The sequence below is a fragment of the Enoplosus armatus genome, chromosome 13, assembly GCF_043641665.1.
Source record: "Enoplosus armatus isolate fEnoArm2 chromosome 13, fEnoArm2.hap1, whole genome shotgun sequence".
NCBI classification, from domain to species: domain Eukaryota; kingdom Metazoa; phylum Chordata; class Actinopteri; order Centrarchiformes; family Enoplosidae; genus Enoplosus; species Enoplosus armatus.
Window position 1 is genome coordinate 8,380,661 of NC_092192.1, and position 23,274 is coordinate 8,403,934.

Consider the following 23,274-nt stretch of genomic DNA (forward strand, 5'->3'; position numbering starts at 1 on the left):
GCTGCATGTTATGGGGATTCAAATACGGAGTACATATCATGACATGTTTAATTAAATCCTATTTCGTTGAATAATGAACTAATTAACAAACTCCTACTGAAGGCTTTTTTTTGTCTTCATCAAAACACGTTGGATTTTGAAGTATGTCCCCTTATCTTCCCCAAAGTAATTGTACTTCTGAAATTGACATAATTGAATTGCTACCCACCCCGGCATATGAGGTGTATTGTTCTCATGGAATGAAGCATACCTAATTGCAATCCATCATAATCACTGCGCCTTTTTCATCTCAGTTCAGACCTTAAGTCTAATGAATGGTTCAGTGATTGTATTTTGTGGAAATATTGTCTATTAGATATAATGGCCTCCCATTATTTAACATTGTTCACTTGACAAGTGCTTTAAAAACTAATGACCAATTACAGAGAAGGTATGAATTGGGCCAGATGGAACAGAGAATGAGACGTCAGAACATGTTGGCTATGGCAGGATAATCAATAAGACTGGTAAAATGATTCACCTGAGCTGACTATTATCTCTATTGGTTTTAAGGTTGAATGATTAATATTTTTATAATGATCTTCATTTACATAACTCCTAATTTAGCCAGTCTAACCATCTGCTTCTCTACCCTCTGCAGCACTTATAGTGGATGTTTGGCTGGGTGACTGACAGAGCACGCTTGCTTCAAGACTTGGTATCTAGGGAAGACAGTGATCCAGTCAGGAAGAAAGGCATTACATTTTGATAGCTGTCTATAAGTCAGTCAGTCAGTCATCCAGCCATTTAGGAGATGCATTTAGTGACTCAGCATGTCATTCTATCAATCGGCCATTCAGCCAGCCGATCAGACAATTATCAGCCAGCAAGCCTGTATATCTGGGAAAAAAAAGTCACTATACTGACAGGAAATCAGGTGGGCATACAGGCAGACAAGACACAGGTGTATGCAAGAACACATATGTGAGCACACATATAGAAACCCTGGTTAAGCCCATGGCAATCATCTCTAATCTAAACAATATTGTGTGGCTGCAGACCTCTCGCAGTATGAAGCACGCATTCAGTATTGCACTGTGCTAATTTTGTATGAATACCGAATAGACTCTTGTAATAGGTGACATGCCTAAAAAGCAGAGATTAATAATGACTGCGTGGGTGTGTCCAGTGCATATTACTTAAAGCTGCCAGCTATAGAGGGTAGATTAAAGAGTAATGGCTCTTGTCTGTGTCATGTGAGTGTGTGTGTGTGTGTGTGTGTGTGTGTACACTATACACATGGGCCTCTGCTCGCTTGTCATGTTAAAAGCCATCGCATAGCATGCTAAGCACATTCCCACAAATGAGGAATGGAATAAGTTCACTCTTGTCCTGGCTCATCCGTGACCTCATCTAGTGCCAGCAAAGTGAATCAGGTCAGGAGCCTTCAACGGTCGGTGCGCTGTGGTTGGTCAGATGAGTTGACCTCACTGTTGATAAGATCATGTTGATCACAGCATCAGGGTCAGATTAGTTTGTCTACCAGCAAGCCATAAGGGAAACTGAAACAGCAACTTGTTTACAAATTAAACACGATTCATTCTCCAGTACTATTTGAATATGTATATTACTACTGCTGCTTCTGCTTCTCCTACCCTACTACTATGTCTACCACTATCCCTACTGATATTCCTTCTATACTGCTATTACATAAATTAATGGTACACCTGTCACTCCTGCTATAGCCACTACTTCTTTTTCTGCTACAACTCTTGGATGATGAGTTGTAGTGGATACTGAAAAAGAAACATCAAAAGATTGGTTACATACGTCCCTGAACAACCCTCCAACGCCTCTGTAGTGTTGCACCACAAGAGGCTGTTTTACTGTGACTTCTCTGAAGAAATGCATACACTGTGTAGAACATGTGGAAATGCAAATTCCAGTTCCCAAATGTAAAGTTGAAATCCTACTAAACTTTATACTTGTACTGTAACCAAGAGGACTCTTTCCATTGATCAGATGCTTTACAGTAAGGATCGTCTTTGAAAGTAGTAAGTACTGCACTTGATCTGAAAGTGATCCATTGTTGTTTGCATAGGATTTAAATCATATTTTGAGATCATTATATAACTTGTGTTTGGAGTACAAAGAGACCAGAGTTGAAGGATGATGTTGCGTAATAAGTCTCCACATTTTAATGCTGTCAGAAGAATATCCTATATTTTCTCCCTCACATGAATTATTGATAATGTGACTATGATACCACTTATAATGAAAAAGTAATGCTGTGCGGAAATAATGTATTCATAATGTAGTGAAGACACTTGCTGAAGTTGGAACATCAGAAAACATTGGATCTTGTTTTTTTTTTTTTTCCTATTGCAGGGATTGTTCTTTTCTTTCAATTTAAAGGTCAAGGTTTAGTTCAGTTATGTTCAGTTGCCACGGTTATAATTAGCTCTTAAGTCACAAATGGTAGTGCAGTCAAAAGATCCCTCCCACACAGTGCTTGCTTTAACTCGTACTTGTTCACCAACCACTGGTGCAATTCTTCCACCCAACCTTTAAACTACCACAACTCAAAATGTGGCAAATTCCACTTTTGCACTTGGCCAGCAAGGTTGAACATTTTTCTTCTTTATCTTGCCTCGGTCGCATAACCCATCAGTTGACGGTTGTGCACACTGACACTAGGCGTGCCACTGAAAGTGCACCTTTAAGGAAAACCAGTGAAAATGATGCAATGTCTTGAATTGTGTTTTTGCAACAAAAATAAACTCATGCCAGCCCGGTAGGAATAAGCTGACTTTGGCAGTGTGGTATTTTCCCACTGCTCCTGGTCTATGGATATTGTGAGTTTGAAGTTGCACTAAATGTATCTACCACCTACTCCACTCAACCACACAACCACTATATGAATCACAGTTCATCATGCTTTATCTGTAGTAGCAATTTTCGGTCTTTGCATGGCCATGGTTTTACGCACACGCACACACAAATGCATAGGTAACAAAAGCTGAGAAGGCGGCATCAACAATATATCATTTAAAAAATATACTGCATTCAAAAGGTCACTGGGTATTCTGTCCATTGATATGATAGTACTGGATTTGTGCAAGCTCTCTTCCTCTCCTCCTCCCTCTCTCTCTCTCTGTTTCTGTTCCTCTCCATCGCTCTTCTCTTTTCAACCCCCTTAATCAAACAGGCACAGTAACCGTCATTATTTCCATCAAACAGAAACAGTTTTTCTAAATAGCCAAGTTGCACTTGAGACAAGTGCAATTCTTGTAAAATGCCTTGTGCGGTTAATGTTAATGCCCCCCTCGTCCCTCCGCTTCACTCTCTTAAAAACTCTTCAGGTTTTTCCAACTGAGCGATTCAGGCTGAGGCGGGCGCAACCGCACTAGAGGGGAAGTCAAGTCGTGCTGGACTGGCGCGATATCCTCGCACGGTTCACAACTAAAAGAAGACCTGACCCGCGTTTAATCATGCTTTTAAATGATGGAATATGCTGATTTTAAAAGTTGACCAGGGATTTCTCGTTGTGGGGTGTTTGCGAGGGATGGCTTTCCTTTTAACTTGCTTATTCCTGTCTTGGTGAGTATGACAACTCTTTTCTCTGCATGTTCTCGGACTTTTACGCACGGCAACCAAAGACTGTGGATGGATGTGCATTTGAGCAACTCTGTATTTTCAACAGTTTTCTTATCTGTTGAAATAAGCTTGCATTCTTGCATATGTACTTTAGTTACAGTGCGAGCAGTGTTTGGGGAAATCAGCACAGTGACACCAGTATCTACTTGGATAACATCACGCGTATATTGGATAGATTACTGGATGGCTATGACAACAGGCTGCGACCTGGATTTGGAGGTATGCTAATGACCGTGTCATATTATATTTTATACGATATTGCTTCAGAAATTATTGGATCGATGTCCCTTCTCTCAGATGATAAAGTTTCACTCCAGTAGTTGTGTGCACCTAATTTGTTTCAATGGTTAAATACTACAGTTTTTTTCTTTTATACAATTATGACAAAATGATCATCTAACACCTGGAAACTGAGTTTGAGAATCAACTTAGAATCAATTTCATTTTATTTGTTGTTGTTTAAACGAATTTGATTTCCAGTGGCCATTTTGCTCTGTGTATAGGCTATACATTATGAATAGCTTTATTTTTTTACTGCTTTATATTTTGAAAAATCATTAAATTTCTGACCCAAAGTTGTGGTTCTTGTCTGTATCAAAGCAACTATTATCTTTCTGCTGTAGGTCCAGTTACAGAGGTCAAAACTGACATCTTTGTCACCAGCTTTGGACCTGTTTCAGATGTCGAGATGGTATGTAAACCATACTGACGCCTGAAACACTGATACGGGACACACTAATTCACTGGCTGTCATACACGTGCATGTGTTTTAACACCTGTTAACAAAGTCGATGCCAATGCATGAACACAAAACGTAACATTTTTAACAGTTTTCTGGTAACCCTGTGCATATAGCTTCAAGCCATGGTTGTCCCAGCCTTCATTATTCCAGCATTTGGGCAGCATGTCATTAGTGCAGCTTAGGATTTTAATCTGGTTGACAATCCCCCGTCAGAGAGGGGGAGAGAGAGAGAGAGATGTGGCTGATGTTGGGACGGGATGGCTTTGGCTTCTCCTGTCATGGGATAGGCTGAGCGCTGCATGTCTGCTGTACTCTATACTGTCCAGGCTTTAGGCTTTAGATACTGTTTCCCTGCATATAAAGCCTACTTGAACAGCCATGTGATATGCTGGTGGTGATATAGAGAGGCATGTAAAAGGCTCTTCAAGGCAGCGAGGCCATCCATTTCATCTAAAAGCATTCGGGATGGACTTGACATCTACATAGACTGTAGATGAAATAAACTGTATTCATGGTTAATGAGTTCATCATCAATTAATGAACTCATTAATGAATTCACTTACATAACATTTGAGAAAAATATGTTTTATGTCCTTGTTTGAGTTGCATTGTCTTTTGAATTTAATATTCTTGATATATGAAATATCATTTTGGGGGTATTTTGAGGAAGTATGTCTGTGTCCTGGATGGACTGTCTAAAAATCCCATATCAACTCCTCTAAAACAAACAACACATTTCTGTATGGTATAAAAAGAAAAAAAGCTTAAGTTAGTACTGGCAGCAATCAAAGAATAGTCCAGAAAAAACAACTAATCACATTGCCAGTCCTCTATCCAGCAGGTCCAATGAAACCATGGCTCACAAACCCATCTGCCATTCTCTCCGGGGGTAGTGGAGATAGTAGCGGCAGGAGCAGAAGCATCACCAGCAGTATGAGTGGTAGGAGTAGTAATAGTAAATAAATCCTTAACCCACACTCTAACCCCCATCCAGGAATACACCATGGACGTGTTCTTCCGTCAGACATGGATTGACGAACGGCTGAAATTCGAGGGCCCCATCGAGATCCTGCGGCTCAACAACCTGATGGTCAGCAAGATCTGGACGCCGGACACCTTTTTCCGGAATGGCAAGAGGTCGATCTCTCACAACATGACCACCCCCAACAAGCTGTTCCGCATCATGCAGAACGGAACTATCCTCTACACCATGAGGTAAACAGTGCTGGACAGTGAGCTCCGAACCCAGCCAAGACCGGAATAGAGCACAGACCTGGAAAGCAAATCAAACAAACAGGCATCCAAGAATATGCACAGACATGAAAAGAAACGAAGAGTGCCATTCCAAAAACAAGATATGTGCCATCTGATACTGAAAACAGGCCTGGAAAGCAATTCAAACAAACATGACTCCAGCTTTGTTCCAAAAGGAGATACCGTGTGTAGCATGAAAAAAAAATTCCCCTTGAGGAACTGATGGCACAAAAACAGATTTTTACAATGATTAGATTATTTAAGTGGATCAACTTCAAGTTGAAGGGCTTGAATTAATCCATATTGTTAACTTGTAGGTAAGTAGGTAGGTAACGATGTAGCATTTCTGTAATATAATACGAAATCATTACTTATAAATCTCTACAGAATTCACCCATCTACCTTACGTCAAATATGTATTAGTTTTAGTTAGTTAGTGGCCATTGTACAGCATGGCACCACACTGACTGGATCCAGCTTAAAACAATAGTCATTGTTTAGCCAGTAACAGCATATCAAATATAAATCAAACACTCCTTTCAACTCTCCTCTATTCTGACAGATTAACTATAAATGCAGAGTGCCCCATGCGTCTGATGAACTTCCCGATGGACGGCCATGCCTGCCCGCTCAAGTTTGGGAGTTGTGAGTTTGTTTTTTTGTTAAGCATCACTGGTCTGACAGATGGTGTCACTCTCAAATGATCACTCTCAGCTACCGTCACTGAGTAACTGACTGTCTGACAGCATATATTCAAAGATTTCGTTTCATACAGTACATTTTGGGAACTGTAAAAAAACAAAAACAAAAAGATATATGCCAGGAGTTCCTCATTTAATATGTGTCAAGTGTATGGAAGACCAGGTGTGCAAAAATCTTATCTGTAACTCCAATCATTTTGAGTCTGCAATAACACCATCGATGTGATCCTATCTCCTTGAATGATTGTGGCATTAAGTACATTTTTTGCAAGTATGCTAGCTTTTTTTTGGCTCAAGCTTAATGTCCAGCAGTTTAATAGGCTAGTATGTTTTCCATCCTGTCTAGATGCTTACCCCATCAGCGAGATCGTGTACACTTGGAAGAAAGGTCCTCTTTCCTCTGTGGAGGTGCCACAGGAATCATCCAGTTTGCTGCAGTATGATCTTATTGGTCAGACCGTGTCAAGTGAGAGGCTAAAGTCCAATACAGGTGAGCAGAAATTCTAAGAACTGTGCTCAGAACTGTGATGATCTGTGGTTTCTTGTATATCTATATGAAATATATATCTATATCTTCGAAAAAACCAAGGTATCTCTAAAAAGATACAATCATGTTATAAAATAACTTGCATGCAAGCAAAACTTATTAATGCAGTTTTTAGTCATTTTAATACTAAGCTAAACACTAATCATCATCAGTATCACCATTTCTATATTACATCTACACACGTCTTTGTTGTTTACTCTGTCAGGTGAATACGTCATCATGACCGTCCACTTCCACCTGCAAAGGAAAATGGGCTTCTTCCTGATTCAGACTTACATTCCCTGCATTATGACTGTCATCCTGGCCCAAGTCTCTTTCTGGATTAATAAGGAATCAGTTCCTGCTCGGACCGTGTTTGGTAAGATTTCTTTAAATTCACATTACTCATATGCTGTATGAATTCCAGTGTAAGTTTCAAGCTTATTTTGAAGTGAAAAAGGGACATTTATGCAGGCCGAAGAACACAGGCTGCGCATTACTTTCCTGTTGGAATGGAATCATTCAAAATTCAACACCATTCTCATTTTAGCTGCCAAAAATTGCAACAAAATGGTCTTGCCGATAATAGAGGCTTTTTTCTCATAAAAAGCAGTCTTTTCAGTTTTCATTTTGCTTGATTGCAATCACTTAAAGAGGACTATAATGTGGGGGGAAATGTAAATCATGTCAATTCACTGAGAACAATTTCTAAATCTGTGCCTCTCATGCACGGTAGGTGTCTTAGTTTTCATGTTTCAATAGTTCATATCAAGTTTTAACCCCTTAAAACTCAACTTTCTTTTTTTCAAGAACCAAAACTCAAATGGAAATTCTCTGGATTTATCGACTCACCACCCACTGCCTGACCCCAGTGTGAGTCTAGCCCTGCAAACTTTAAGCAAACATACTTTTCTCTATTTACTGGACTCTGATTGGTTCAACCTGCACAGAGTGGTCCTTAAAATACAACCTTCCACAAGAGAACAAAGACAGACACAGTCATCACAGTATGTTTTAACCTTTTTTCATTATCTCTATTCCTCCTCCACTGTGGCGGAGCTGAATTAATTGGGAATAAATGTCCTTTTTGAAATTGGTCATGCAAGGGCCGAGAGAGGGAGGATGTTTACTTGGCCTTCTTCCGAGCACTCACAGGTTCCGCTTGCTCACATTACATTACGCTACAGTTGCCATCAAGCTCTTGCCTCGGGAGCAGAGAGGGTGATAGACACTGAACAAAGACAGAGAGAGAGAGAGACTGAGAGGAATGACAGAGACAAAAAGACAGAGACAAAGCAAAGGGGGGAAAAGTAGGCAGAGAGTGTAGAAATTCCTATCCTTTTTAATTTAATTTTCCCTTACGTTAATTTTCAACAAGCTGCAGCTGAGCGGAGTAACACTGCTGGCCCTTGTACATTATGGTTCTGGAGCCTGCGCTTGTCTTTGGAAGCGAGCCAGCGCTCCAACGAGCCCGCACACTTCTTCAGAGAATAGATCCCAATCATTAGTGTGAGCGTGGAAGTTGAGGCCCCATGTGGAAAGCACATCTGTGGCAACTCATTAACATCACTCGTCCTGCTGTTTTCATTTCCCCCAATATTGGGTATAGGATAAAAAAACCCCTGCTCATTCTCTGGACTGGCTGTTGTTAAAATGGAGCTCAGGGCAAGCTGGGTATTTAAGAGGTTATATAGAAAAAATCTAATACCACATACTGGATTTTTTTATGACAAAAGGCCAAACCTCAATTTCAAACTGTGATAAAGTTTGCTTTTTTAAATAAAATCGCCCTGCTTATGAGCTCTTAAAGCACTTGGAGTTACATTAAGCAGCTCCATATTTATGTGGTATAAAGGACGGCAAGCGACATGTCCAAAAAAGAAATTATCTGAGTAAGTTTCGTTAATGCTGTTGATCGTGCATGTGAGCTAGAAAGTTGAAAATGAGGGAGAAGAGGAGAGAAGAAAAATTGCTATATGGATGTGCTCCACCCTGGCAGTACATTAAGTCATAGCATGTTGTGTGCTGGATTGTCAACAACCTCTCTAAGAGCTGAAAGTCCCTTGAGCACAAGTCTCACAGACTTAATTGAGTGTGGCCTAATTTGTACCTTGCTTTTTTCCCTATAAAAGCACATAAATGCCCCAAGCATTTCTTTTCTATCCTGTCTTTATACTTCATCCCCCTCCCTCCTACACTCTTTCTTTCTTTCTTTCTCTTTCTCTTGCCTCTCCGTCCTACCCTGTCAGGCTTTCTTCCCATGTCCCTCCTCCCCTTTGCAATCATTTAACTTGTGCTTAACACAGTCAGCGTTGGTTGGCTATCGGAGGAGGTTGAATTTGAGAGTTGTTAGCTTTCACTGCTGAAGTGGTGTGTTGAAAATGCTTTTGAGACATTATTAGGTGCATTAAATCCCCCATAAGTTCCTACACTGCTAATGAAATATGCACAACTACAGTGCGCATTTGGTAAAAGCATGGGCAGCAGTGTTCAATGGCCCTTTTTCCCTGCTTGCTTTAGCTTGATGAAAGTGAATTAGATATGTACTTTGTTAATGGGCCATTAAAAAAGATGTTCATTGTCAGCATCTTTCTCTGACTTAATAAGGATAGAATCTGGGCAAGATGAAAATGCTTTTCCAGTTATTTTCTGGAGGCAAAATTGCACTTCATGTCTGTTTCTTTGGGTGTGTTTTGATAGTTTGACAGTTCAAAAGTGTCTCTAAAATGCACTTGCCATGGACCTTTTGTATGGTCCAAACTATCATGTACCCAAGAGTAGTTATGAATAGCCTCAGACCTATACAGCGTTTCTCTTAGTCTTCTGTACTTTGAGGATGTACTCAAAGGGATCATTGCAGTCTATGCTTCAATCTGGAGCCATGGCCAGAAGTATAGAAGAACTTTAAAGTGCCTAGTGCAGTCTTATTTCAGCTGAGAACGATATCAAAACTCATGTTGCTTTCACTCTCCCACCTGTCCATTGATACACGTGTTTCTTTCTTTCATCTATTATCTTCATCTTTCCTCACATCCATTCTTTCGTCTGTTTATCGTTCATCATCCCACCCGTAGATTCTGCTGTGAGATACTTATTAACAGATAAGCAAATATTAGCAAATGCTTTGAGGCTTGTGTCTGGTCATTGCACTGGATGGCTTTTTCGAGAATGTTTACAGATATTTGGTCTCTTTTATTGGCATGCCACTGCGGGGGCACGGGTCACTCTGCTTATGGACAGATTAGCATCCGCTGATGTGACGTTTTGGTAGTGATGGGCGGATGACGCCATCTGAAGCTTTGGGGCTTTCTTTCTATTTGTGCCGAAAAAGATTAGATGCTCCGGGGCTTCAAACTCAGCAAACACAGCGATATCTGGTGGCTCGTAAAACTTACAGCAGCCCTGCAAGACCGGGGGCCAAAGCACCACCACACCTCGCTGATATTAATACTTTTAGTCTCATATGTGTACAATAAAGGTCCAGGAAGCCTGCGTGTATAATTTTGTTCAGAAGTGCTGCATTAAAAATAATTAACATTTTTGTAGTGTGTTCAAATCATTAGACATTATTCAATATTCTGTCCTAGCACTAACATGCATGTTTAAATTTTGAATAAGGATCAATAGTTGATTTTGATACAGTGTATAATTTTGTAAAAGTTACTTTTTCCACTTCATATCGTTACCCTCACACAGAGCACCCAATCCAAAGCTTCAGTTTGTATGTAATTACGTAGTGCATGCCACGGTATTCCAGTGAAAGAGTAGACACTGTGAGTCTTGTGCATTTGTATTCACAAACTGAGTCTTTAAGATCAAAATGTCTTTTCAGTAAACTGGTGACAGGAATACACCAATATTTTGGAAAATAAACACTTTCAGACCTGTGTGTCAGTGATTCACTACCGTACATACTAAGACCTCGCTAGGAACTCGCCTTGAATCATCTCTGCAGCATTGTGGTCTAATAAATACTGAAGACATGAGTGCTTCAACTGCTATCATCTCCGCAATGCTGAATTGATCACAGACGTTATTTGCCAGATGGTATATTTTGCTAAGAGAGTTGAAAAGGCAATTTCCAAAGAGATGCTGCCGTTTTGTGTGCCACTTAAATGATGAAATAGCTTTAGTGAGAAGACCTGATAGATTTGATTTATTGATTTGGAGAAAAGACACTCTGAAGTCAAATGACAGGTTGAATGGTAGCTTCGAATTTATAGTGTAACATTTGCTTGTGTATGTGTGTTTGTGCGTCTGAGGTGTTTATGTGTCCAAATCAAGCTGATTGCAGTGGTCTCTCATAATCAAGCCTCTGCGTTGTTATTCATTGAGAAACATTCCCAGACGTTGAGTCATATAGCGGTTTCTCAGACAGAAAAAAATACATAAAAACTGACATACATGCACACACATTCATCATTATTCTTCAAGTTCCCTCATACTCATCTGGAACATCACCATTCACAACACTGAGAGTAAATAACCTGCTTATTCTGGGCAGGATTGTGGCGTGTTTTACTAATAGTGTGTTAATATCCTGAAACATTAAAAACCATACATTCAGTTATATATTTTTTTTTTCTCCCCATCAGAGAGGGGCAACAGAAGAAAAAAAGAAATAGGCAAGAAGACTAAAGACTAAAATCAAGACTGTAACACAGTGCTTGATTGAGCCATTTAACAAAACTGCATTAAAGGAATAGTTTTCGTGAAAAACACTTATTTACTTTCCTAACAAGAATGAGATGAGAAGGTCTGTGTGTTGAGTATGAAGCTAGAGCCAGAAGGGGGGGGGGGGGGGGGGGTAAACCCTGTACGCAGGGGAAAACAGCTAGCGTGACTCTGTCTGATGACAACAACAACAACAACAACAAAAAATAGACTTTACAGCTTAACAGATAGCTTTACAGATGTTGGTATGGCAAGCATATTTTTGAAATTTGGAAAGAGCCAAGCTAGCTTTTTCCCCATGCTTCTAGTTTTTATCCAAAGCTAAGCTAACTGCCTCCTGGCTCTAGGTCCATATTTAATGCACAGGCAGGAGAGTGGTTTCGGTTTTATCATCTAATATCTGCAAATAAGCTCATTTCACTAAATGTATTCCTTAAAGACAATAAAAGCTGCAACTAACATACTGCCACAGTATACCAAAACAGAACACAGAATAAAGACAAGCCATGAATCCCAGTAGTGACATCTGATGTGAAATCAAGAACAGCTCGTTCCTAACGTCTGTCTCCTCTCTCCTCCCTGAATGCAGGTATCACCACTGTCTTGACCATGACAACACTCAGTATCAGCGCCCGCCACTCCCTCCCCAAAGTTTCTTACGCCACAGCCATGGATTGGTTCATCGCCGTTTGCTTTGCCTTCGTCTTTTCCGCCCTGATTGAGTTTGCGGCTGTCAACTACTTCTCCACCCTGCAGGCCAACCGGGAGCTGCGGAAGGCAGCAGCCATGAAGGCGGCGGCTCAGGAGGCAGCGGCTGCAGCTGCAGCTCCGGCTGCAGCCACAGGGAACGACGGGGAGGTTTCCTCAGTAAGTCTCTTTCACACTTGTTGTGTTTACATGCATTCACACATCTGTTCTGACTCAAGTTTTAACTCGTGTAAAGTTATACTTAAAAAAGGGAACCAGGTGAAGATTAACAGGTTGCTGTAAATTGTAAACTCAGCTGCTTTCCTTTGGTTTTCTCTGGGTTTTCAGTATATTTCGTTGTCACAAAAATGCAAAGCTTATTAATATCCATGCTCCATGTAATATGTTGCTCAGTCAAAGAAAAAGGCAGGATGGAAACATGATACAAAAATTAGGGATGCACAGATCCAATCACTTCCAGCTTGCCTTACACATATAGGTTAAATGCAGCGGTAGGATTACTGGTGTTGTGTACACATACAGATCTTACAAATTACGCTGAGGTGCTGTGATAAATGGTTATCAGAGTCGATGCTGCACTCACAGGAAAGGAAAAAGGCTTCACTTGGCCTCATTACACGCCTCTACATCTCTTCATCAAACCACTCCACCGACGTGTCTTTTTTTTCTCATGAATCTAAACTGAGCTGCTAAATAACGTAACTCTCCGCAGGGCTTTTAACTCCATTTGCTGAAAGGTGGTCGTTGTAACGTCGGCACTCGTTTTCTGAGCATTTTTTTTCACTTTGTTTAGGAAACAATTTACTGACATCAAATGTCTGTATTAGAAAAGGCATATCGAGTCAAAATTTTGTAATGTTGGTTAACCCCCAATACTTCTGGTTTCACAGCAGTGACATACCACTGACTTTACATTAAGATTCAGAGAAGCACATGCAGAAAGTGGTGGTTTAGTATCAGCTGTAGCTTTATACATCAGAGTTAGTTAATCCCAGAAAATGAGCAGTTTTTATATGGATTGGTCACAACTGGCTGATGTGAAACTAAACTATATTTGTTTACATTTTCACTAGCTAAAAGCAGTTTAAAAGCAGTTTGCACTGTAACCCTGGGTATACAGATTCCAGTAGTTTGTGACTTATTATTCATTCCGGTTTGACTGCAAATTTGGGTGCAAAGGTTCTGGTTTGAGTGGCTCAGTTCAAGTCTCTTGTTAAGCTTGTTTCTATTTCGTCCTCCTGTCTGTCCCTATTTTATACATTATGCTGTGCATGTTGTTAAAGACACATGCATGCTTACAGGTTACTTTTTATCCGTCTGTCTGCTCTCTGCTTAGTCCTACAATAAAAAAGAAAGTTTTCTTATCATCAAGCAGGGTCATAAAGCCTGGAATAGCTTTTACAAAACATGAACAATATTTATCTCTTGTGGTTTTATATATTTTGGACACGCACAGAAAATAAATCTGTTTCAGTGTTTTAGGTGGCAGTGGTTGCAGTTAAATTCCTCTGATGGCTTTCATCATTTCATGTAGTGACCTCTTTCAGTCTCTGGTTCATTGTTGTTTACGCTTTGTTAAGATTTCGCTTTCATTCAGTTTTTTATTTTTTTTATTTTTAGATGTTCTGCCAGTTGAATATGTCTGTTGAGGGACTGGTAGTAGGTCAGTTTGCTGTTGGGTTTCTTTTCATCTCTTCACTGTGTACTGAACTCTTCTTGAAGGTGTTTTGATGGATGAGACCAGTCTGCGGCTCTGAGGCCAACTGGTTGTACTGGTCAGTGTGGTGAAGGTCATAGCCAGCTGTTTCAGTGATTCTACATCCACATAGCACTATTTACTCAGGAAAGCATTGTATGAAATTGTGTTTGGTTCTACCTGGTTTAGATGGTTTACATTCTTTTTCTATTGCTCATGTATAATTTTTTCTACATTCCAATTTGCTCTCAAGTTCTCTCTACAATATCTCCTTCCCTCCTGTTCACCCATTTGCTTATTTGCAGTCACACATGCAGCATGTGCAATGTAAACAATGCAGACTGTATAAAACCTCTTTCGTCCTCTGCCTCATCCCAGAGAAAATCCCACTCGGGTTTACATCTCACCCATACCTCCATCTCTCCTTCCTTTCTTCCCCCTCACACACAAAAGATGCTCTAGCATGTAACATTATCCCTCTTTTGCTGCTTCTTCTCCAGCCCCCTGCTGTGCTCTTCACGTGAACCCTCTATCCTCTGACACACACTCTCTCCCCACACACACACACACACACACATACACACACATCTCTTGACCATCCCTCTTTTGCCTCTCTCCCTCTCTTTTTTGCTTGACTGTGCTATCCACATATACACACTGAAACAACACAATCTCCACTTTATCCACGCTTGTCCTCACAGTCCCACACAAGAGCTCACGTCCACACATAATCTGCAGCACACACTCAAACACATATACAGGCGCGTATATATGCACACACGTAATCTGCAGCAAATTATGCCCCCCCCATATTCATACATTTCATTCATCACTCCATAAAATGTATTATCCATCCATCCATCTACAGTATATCTATCATCCATCCACCCCTCTCGTCCAGTCCTCCATTCTGCCCTGTAACTGTGTGATAACCACAGAGAGTGACACGACGAGACAGCCAGTGGCTCTGCGAACGATGTTGCTGCAGATTATGTAAGAGCCATAGATTAAGGGAATATCCAGCAGATCACTGCAGGCTCACAAGAAGGAGGGCAGTCACCACAACGAAGCCAAGTGGGGGCTGAGAAAGCTGGCTCAGTCCATTTCTGCGGCGCAAGATGGAAAGATGGATGTGAGGGGCCACTGTGGTTTGTTTTAATGTTGTGTATGTGTGTGTGCGTGAGAGAGAGCGTTACACTGAGAGAAAGAGAGAGTGGGCGGGATGCATCATGGAAAATGACTGCTTTCAACAAATATGTAGGAGGGAAGACTCTTCATTACACAGAGAAAAGGGAAAAAAACAATGGTGTATCATTGGGAATAGAAATAGCCCTCCACCAGTCACGATTTAAAACACTACGACCTGTTATGACTGTCAGGTGAAGCCATAACAGGAATAGAAATCTCACAACAACATAAATGGTTCATTTAATGAATCAAATATACAACTGTAAACACAAAGGGTAAGGGAGTGTTTATCAGTGTGTGTAAAGGGTGCTGCATTTATTGTCAGTGGCGCGTGTGAGTAGGTGGTGCAGTATGTGGTGCAGGAAATTAACAGAAAATAAAATAATCGTGGGAGTTGAAAAAAAAAGGACAACAGAGAGAGAAAGAGAGCGAGAGAGAAGAAAAGAAGGGACCTTTATTTACAGGCCCAGCCACAGGTGCCAGCAATGACAGGATTGATGATCACTGCTTGGGTGAAGAGACAGTTTTGATTTTGAAGCATTTGACGTGGCATCGCAGTGTCCTGATAATCTGACTGAATGAGTATTATTATTTTCAAGCTCAGGAAAGAGTGTTACCCTGTGGTGTTTTATTGTTTACATTGTGTGTATCCTTGAGGCCTACCACTACCAACTGTACAATAAATCAGTGGAATAGTGTGAAACCAAGAGACATCATACAATAGACATTGGCAATCATTGAGATTAATGCCAGTATGGCATATGGCGTCTTTGTCATCTTCTTCTTTGTGTTTTATAGCTTGCGCGCTCTACACATTTGCATTACTGACCTCTGCTGTCAGCAGGAAAGTGTATTGTGTCAACCACTTGCTCATGTGTTTATACATGTGTCCTCATTTGTCAACATGGAAATGCTCACCAAATATTCATCCGTAAGACAGAGTATTTTTAATTCTCGTTCACGTCTAAGAACCTTTGATTTGTGTGTATGTATGTGGATAATTACTGATACACCACAGATAGACTACATTCATATTGTTGAATAGTAGTCTCACCCATGACCTCAGCACTCATAAATTACTCAGCGCTCCCTGTGAAAACCTTAAGGGTATCATCAAAATGTTACCTTTTACCTGTTAACCAGCAGGAGGTTGCATCTTCAAAGGTATTTTCTCACAGACGTCATCTGTCAGCCCAGAATGATGCAAATTGAACGTTTAAATCCAACATTCTGGCGTGGCCCTTTGTCCAGAGAAGAAAAATAGTAGATTGAAGTGATAATTTTTGCGTAAGGAATGCTATGTGACCTAATCATTGGGTGAGGTTGCAAATGGGGCTATATTGTATGTTGTATGTTGTTGTAGCATCTTTGAAAGCTTTATTATGCCACGATTCAAGTTGGAGTGTGAACTTGTAAAACTAAGAGGTGAGACAGAATCAGAAGTCAGAAAAGCCTTTCAAAGTGTTGCTTTCTTGCATGTCCGTCCACAATCCTGTAACACTACTTTTCCACAGTAGATGTTAAGAATACAGTGTGATATTTAGAGGATGTTACAAAGGCATTAAATTACATTTTATTTGCAGCTGATGATTAGGTATTAATAATAATATTCATCTTTATTTATAGAGCACTTTTCAAAATCCACATAACCAAGTGCTTCACAAAGACAGCAAATTAAAACAGACAAGTCATAAAATCATCAGGTTTTTAAAGAAAACAGCGTTGGAAAATGCAAGAATAGGAAAAGAAACACATTTTTTCAAGGAAATAAAAGACAGTTCAAAGGGACTTAAAGGATATAACTGACCTGATTTCCTCAGGCAGATTGTTCCAGAGCCTTGGGGGCCCTGACTGCAAATGCTCTGTCCCCTTTAGTTTTCAGCCGGAGCAGACAAAAGACATCTGCCTGAAGATCTTAAAGTAAGTTTACCGGCACCAATGCGTATGGTACCAAGAGGTCAGAGATATAGGAGGGAGAAAGGCCATAAAGGGCCTTAAAAGTAATCAGTTATATCTTAAAATTTCTAAAACATAATAGGAGCCAGTGTAATGATGCTAAAACAGGAGTGATGAGATCACGTTTTTTGGTTCTGGTTAAAAACCTGGCAGCGAATGAGAAGCATAAAATAAATAAAACTGGTCCCAAAAGCAACCCCTGAGGCACACCATACTTAACAAAGGAAAATGAAGAGACGTAGTTGTTCACAGAGACACAGAACCTCCTATTCGACAGGTAAGATGAAAATCATTCTAAAGCTGTACAGATATCCCCACCCAGTGCCTCAGTCTGTCTAACAGGATGCTGTGATCGCTCGTGTCAAAGGCTGGGCAAGGTAGTCTGTGTTTTCACTTGTCAGCTGTATTCCATCTCACATTATTCAACTTGTATTCTTGCAGCATTTGTGATGAATGTAGACAGTGACAAAGAAACACAAATTAAAAAGATTGTGTAGAGAGTGTATTTTGCATTTTTAACCCCAAACCACATCCATTATTATTCTCTTACTTTCTGACCGTAAACAATGAAAAAGAGAGTGTTATAGATGATATATCCTGGATACGAACTACCATGCTTCAAATTAATATGAAAAATACATTTACATACACATATCCACATCCACCACCTCAAGTGTATACATACCCACTCACCACCCACACAGATGAACCTCCATGCACTTACTCACATGCCATATTGGTAGCGCACAGTTTGAGTAACCTTATTTCACACACACACACCTATATATACACTATGAAACACATAAACACACTTACATGAAGCTCCCAGCCACCCTCACACCTAAACAACATCCATACATCCATCAATCAGTGCCCATCCTCTCCGTGTCAAAGTGGGTCTGTTGAAATCTAGAGCAGTGGATACAGAGAGGAGGAGCTGATCCCTTTGGGATTTAACCAGGAAGAAGCCAAGCAAGCCTGTTGTCATTATCAAAAATAGCTTGCGTATCAGATCAGCTGCACATACGTACAGTACGCTGCACACCACAGTGCATGCCACACCAACCACTTACAACAGAATACAAATAGACCTTCAAGACCAAATTCCTGTTTGTGCATAAATCCTCAATCTCAAGTTAACCTAACACATAAGAAGTGACTCAACAGGAGGAACCATACCTTACTCACAGATAGGGGCACACATTGTAATTAAGTGATGAGTAAGCTTAACGTCAGGATGACCAGCTGTTAGATCACCGGGACCCACTCGCTCTCACAACCCTTCCCCGCTGCCATGCTGCTGTAGGGTTTTACAAATCCTGATCTGTTGTTTTTATCCCGTCTTCTACCCCATACACCTTTCACAGCGCCCAATTACATTTTTACTCTGTGTCAAGGGTGCAATGCTGATAAAATTGTTTTACTGTAGATTGCAGTTCCTTAAAGAAATGTCTCACACTAATGAAGCCTGAGGAGAATGGAAGGATTTAAATTATTTGATTATAATGCAGCATCCTTCTTTCTCTCCCTTTGTCACACTTTGTACATGGCAACTATCAGTGCTATACCACAGTGAAGGATGATCTTGTGTTTTAGGGGTACCATGGAGTACAGTTTTATGGTTTAACAAAGAGGAATAAAGTTATTCTGTATTTGTTTCAGACAAGTCTGTTACTGTAATATAAAGTCAAGCCAAACCAAAATTACAAAATGTTAAACGCCCTCTATCTGTAGACCTTCAGTTCGGATATGGAAAAAAACAAAATTCCTCACTGTATATGGATCTTTTTTTTTTGTTTTCTCTGTTACACATTTCCATGGTTATGCTCTTGACATCCAACCTTACAGAAGTGGAATGACAAGATGGCTCAACTTAATCAAATCTAGGGGGTTGAATGGTCATAAATCTCAAGATAGCTGCCATACAACAAGCATCAAGACAAAGTCATGTTACTACAACGTAATTTCATCATTTAATAAACATTCTGTATGGTTCTTAATTGTACATTTACTGTTGGATGAAACCCTTGCATCTGCAAACATGTCAAGTATTGTGAAAATAATTACTCAAGGACTAATCTAGTCTTAGTTTGAGATAGGCCACCATGCATTTTTGGAAGGGTTCCCCTCAGCCAAAGGATTGTAACAGTTTAATAGTTTCTCAACCTGTAGAGGAGCATGTAATCCTGTAGCCTCACAAATCCATCCTAAATCTTGCAAGTTCAGCTTTTGCTCCAAGACAGTAGTCTGGAAAAACATCCACTGTGAACTAAATAAGCCTGACAGCTGGAAGTTTATATCCTAAAACTTTACATTGCATACATTATAACCATTTAAAGCATACAATCATACAATGTTTTCATAGAACAACATGCTAAATATTTGATTATTATTTTTCTTCCTCATTGTCCATAATTCTCATTTCCATAATAATTGAATGGAGCCACTGTTAGGTATACAGAGATTACCTTGATGCATCAAGAAGTGACTGTTCTATTTCTGTTACTCAGGTTGATACAACAATTTATACTTGGTTTATAAAAAGGGATGTCTCTCTCTTTCAGTCTCTTTCTCACTGTCTCTGCCTCTACCTACAAGCAACACAGTGTTCCTTGACCCATTTCCCAGAAGCACTCTCCCTTTCTTTCTGTGCACATACTGTAGCTGATTTACAACTATTGGAGCAGGGAGCATGTGCTGAGATCACACTGGTTTACTGAAAGTTGATGAGGCATAGCGATAACCATGTGTCAATAAACTGGGAGCCTCTTTTGTTTAATATGTTTTGTTTGCTTTCCACAACCGCATCAATCTTCATGGCAAGGGTTGATTGAAATCACATCAAATCAAAAACAAAACATCATGGATTTCCTTTGTTGAGCTTAATTACTGTGATACTCATTGGTATTCTAGACAGTTGTTTTGCAGATACATGCACATTCCTCACATGCTCTGATCAACTCACAGCGGTGCAATATGTATGGTACTAACATCATTTTTCTCTTTCATTTTGCTTGATTTAATTCCATGTGTAATGTGTTGATGTTATAAGATTCCTCCACTTTGCCATTATAACATATTGTCTTTTTACATGGAGAATCAGTGTATACTACAGTGTTAACATTCTTAGCATACAACTGGGTACAACAGCACAGCACCAGTTTAATTATTAATACCTTCATATTACATCATGCAATATTCTCTGAATTTCATGGTACAGATTTTATATCTTTTCTCTTTGCCTCTCCAAGGTGGATGCCAGTACAGTGCTGAAGAAGAGGATGAACTCTGCTCCGCTGTTTGACCGGCCTGCCAAAACATTTCCCAACCCACCTGTCAATGCCCAAGCCTTCCTTCAGCAGGGTTCAGCTGTACCGGCCAACAATGTTCTGACTGGCACCAGCATCATCGACAAATACTCACGCATCCTCTTCCCCCTTTCCTTTGGCGCCTTCAACCTGGTCTACTGGATCGTCTATCTCACCAAGGACACGATGGAGATGTCCAGGTGAACAGATGGCATGGTTGTTACCAATAATTCCAGCACCTCCTTACTGAATATAATTTGTTTGGTTAAATCTAGCACAACCTCACCCAGGCTACTGCAAAACATATCCACAAGTTCTGCACTTGTGTGTACATTAGTTATTATTATTATTGCTATAGGAAATGCGAAAATGTTTAGACATCCAGCAGATTGGTTGCTGCTGTCCACTGTGTGGAATGAAACAGGGCCAGACTTTTCACCTCATTAAACTCCTAACAACCAAAACAAACCTTTTGCTAATCTTTTGCTACAGTAACTGTGCTAGATTAAAAATTTACCAAAACGGGCCACTACATGGCCTGTTTTTCACTTAAAATGTTTGCAGAAAGGTAAGGATTGCTAAAATGAAATGAGTGAAAGTTTCCAAAATTAGCTGACATAGTTGTCTTTGTCTTTGTATATATTAGATTGCAGATTGAATCTATAATGCATGTGTACATTTTGAGTGCAATAATCCATATTTAAAGCTGTATTTAAAAGCACACCACATGATTTAGTGCAGAATGCAGAGTGTGTGTGTGTGTGTGATGGGGGGTAATATGGGTTGTTTTTGTACAGTCTGTATCTGTCTCCATTCTATGTTTGTTTTTTTTCTTTTCGATGTGTTTGCCAGCCTAAGAGTCCATATATTATTCAGCAGCCACACAAGCTCTTCCTCTAATTATTCACCATATGGCTTTTTCAAATGTGTCAGCACAGTTGAAGAGTGGTCACAGGCTTGATACAGTAGTTGCGTTATAATTGCAATACAAGACCACCAGGCAACACTGGCAGCCTCTGTATTTGTCATTCAATGTTTTGCAATGTGTCTAGCACTGTACAGTGCCAACAGGCTGCAGTACTCATAGCCCGTAGGTGTCTGTGCTTTCCATACACAGTGAACTATAGCCTAAATAAGGGTAAGAAAAGTAGTATTAGTCTTCTGGGCACCTTTTGCCAGACAGATTACACTAGTATACACCCATGCTAGGAGTTTGTACGGCTGTACTGAGGAACAGCGGTGATCTGAGCTAAATGTACAGGTGCACAGTGAATAGCTGAGGCTGACATTTTTGCAGGTATTTGCAACTGACCAACAGTGCCATCCTTTGAGCCATTTTCTAGCTGTCATCGTGGCAAAGGTTATCAGCAGATTTTATCAACTGCATCTCATTAACGCTCACATTACACGTCACAATCGGGAGCTCTATTTGAAACAAGTTTTGGAAAAAGTGTGCAAAGTCAGCAAGCTACACCTGTTGTTTCAGACACATATTTAATTAACAATTCATTTCGTATGCTAATTAGGCTACCGCTTAAAAATGTAGTGTTTCTGCGTTCTCAGCCAAGAACACGTGATAAATGATCTCAATTGAATGTTTGAGTTTCAGTTCTTCAATAGCTATACGATTTTTATGTAGTGGATTCAGGTTCAATAAAATGCTATCAAACCCTAACTCTACTGGCCACATTCCTATCCACTGTGTGCTGCTGAAGTATATAATATCTATGATCTGGCGTACAACTTTAATCAAAACACCAAACAATTCAAAAAACATTACTTGAACAGCAAACAAACAAGATAGCCACTGTGGTTGTTGGTGTGAATTGTGAAGGCTCAGAGGCACATTAATGTCATTTTCACAAGTGGTGTCTTTCAAATGCACGTGGTAAACTGAGACATACAGTATATGACTCACAGTTGTTATTGATGGCAGATATGCACAGCGGTCTTCATGGCATTGTTATTGCTAAAGCAATATGTCTGTCACCAGATGAAATCACACTACAGTGTTTTGATGACATCAGGAGCTATATGTTGCTCTCATACATCACCTTTACGGATCCTGTAGGGTTTGACACTGACAGAATGCTGAGGGTTATGCTGGTTAGGAGAAGGAGAAAGCTCTGTTTAGGATCCATGTGTGCATGCAACTTTGTGTGTTTTGATTTGTCCCGACCATATGCTCTGTACAGATGCATGGTTGTGCGTTTATGTGCACAGTATCAATGCGCTTCACCACTTATGACTCCGGGGCTTTTCAACTGTGTGGGTTCAGCTCCTTTCATTCCCTGCCTTGCTCTTTCTATAAAAAGGGAAAAACCCTGAGGCCTGAGCTGAGACAAGTCAGATGACATGACAGTGTTGGCAGGCATCGACATAGCTCTGTGTGACTAACCCTCTTAGTGACACTCTCTTAACTGTTTCTATTAATTGATAGGGACTGTAAGCGAGAAAGCAGATCCTGACAAATGTCTTTTAGGAAAGCAGCAGAGCGGTGGCCTTCAGGCACTGGGAATCAACAGGACTTAGAAATTAGGAAATAACATGCAATATACTTACACGTGTGTTTCTGTATAAGTTTGTGTGCATATGTTTATGTGCAAAAACACAGGAATGTCTGCTCATACATTCAAGAGTATGACTGAGCAGTGAGTGGGGGGAGTGATGAAAGGAAATAGGAGGTGACACAACACACAGTGCCCCAAGGCTGATAACTGAAAATCCCAGTAGTGTTAGAACCTGTAGCTGACCAGCTAGTGCAAAGAGCAAGTACAACCACAGGTTGTCACAGCGATTGACTGTTACATCATTGTCAAAGTCAAGATGTCACCATGGACAGAAACTGTCACCAAACACAGTTGCTGCAGATGGTGTGGTAGAAT

At 40.2% G+C, this 23,274-nt stretch overlaps 1 protein-coding gene across 1 annotated transcript; it reads left to right on the top strand.

Moving 5' to 3' along the window:
• The first annotated feature begins 3,490 nt into the window (after positions 1-3,490).
• gabra6b (gamma-aminobutyric acid type A receptor subunit alpha6b) lies at positions 3,491-20,593 on the top strand. Its single transcript, XM_070916686.1, has 9 exons — positions 3,491-3,579; positions 3,731-3,855; positions 4,260-4,327; positions 5,373-5,593; positions 6,195-6,277; positions 6,680-6,823; positions 7,086-7,238; positions 12,123-12,400; positions 20,333-20,593. Exons 1-9 carry the CDS (start codon positions 3,491-3,493, stop codon positions 20,591-20,593), a joined length of 1,422 nt encoding a protein of 473 aa, XP_070772787.1.
• The last annotated feature ends 2,681 nt before the right edge of the window (positions 20,594-23,274 follow it).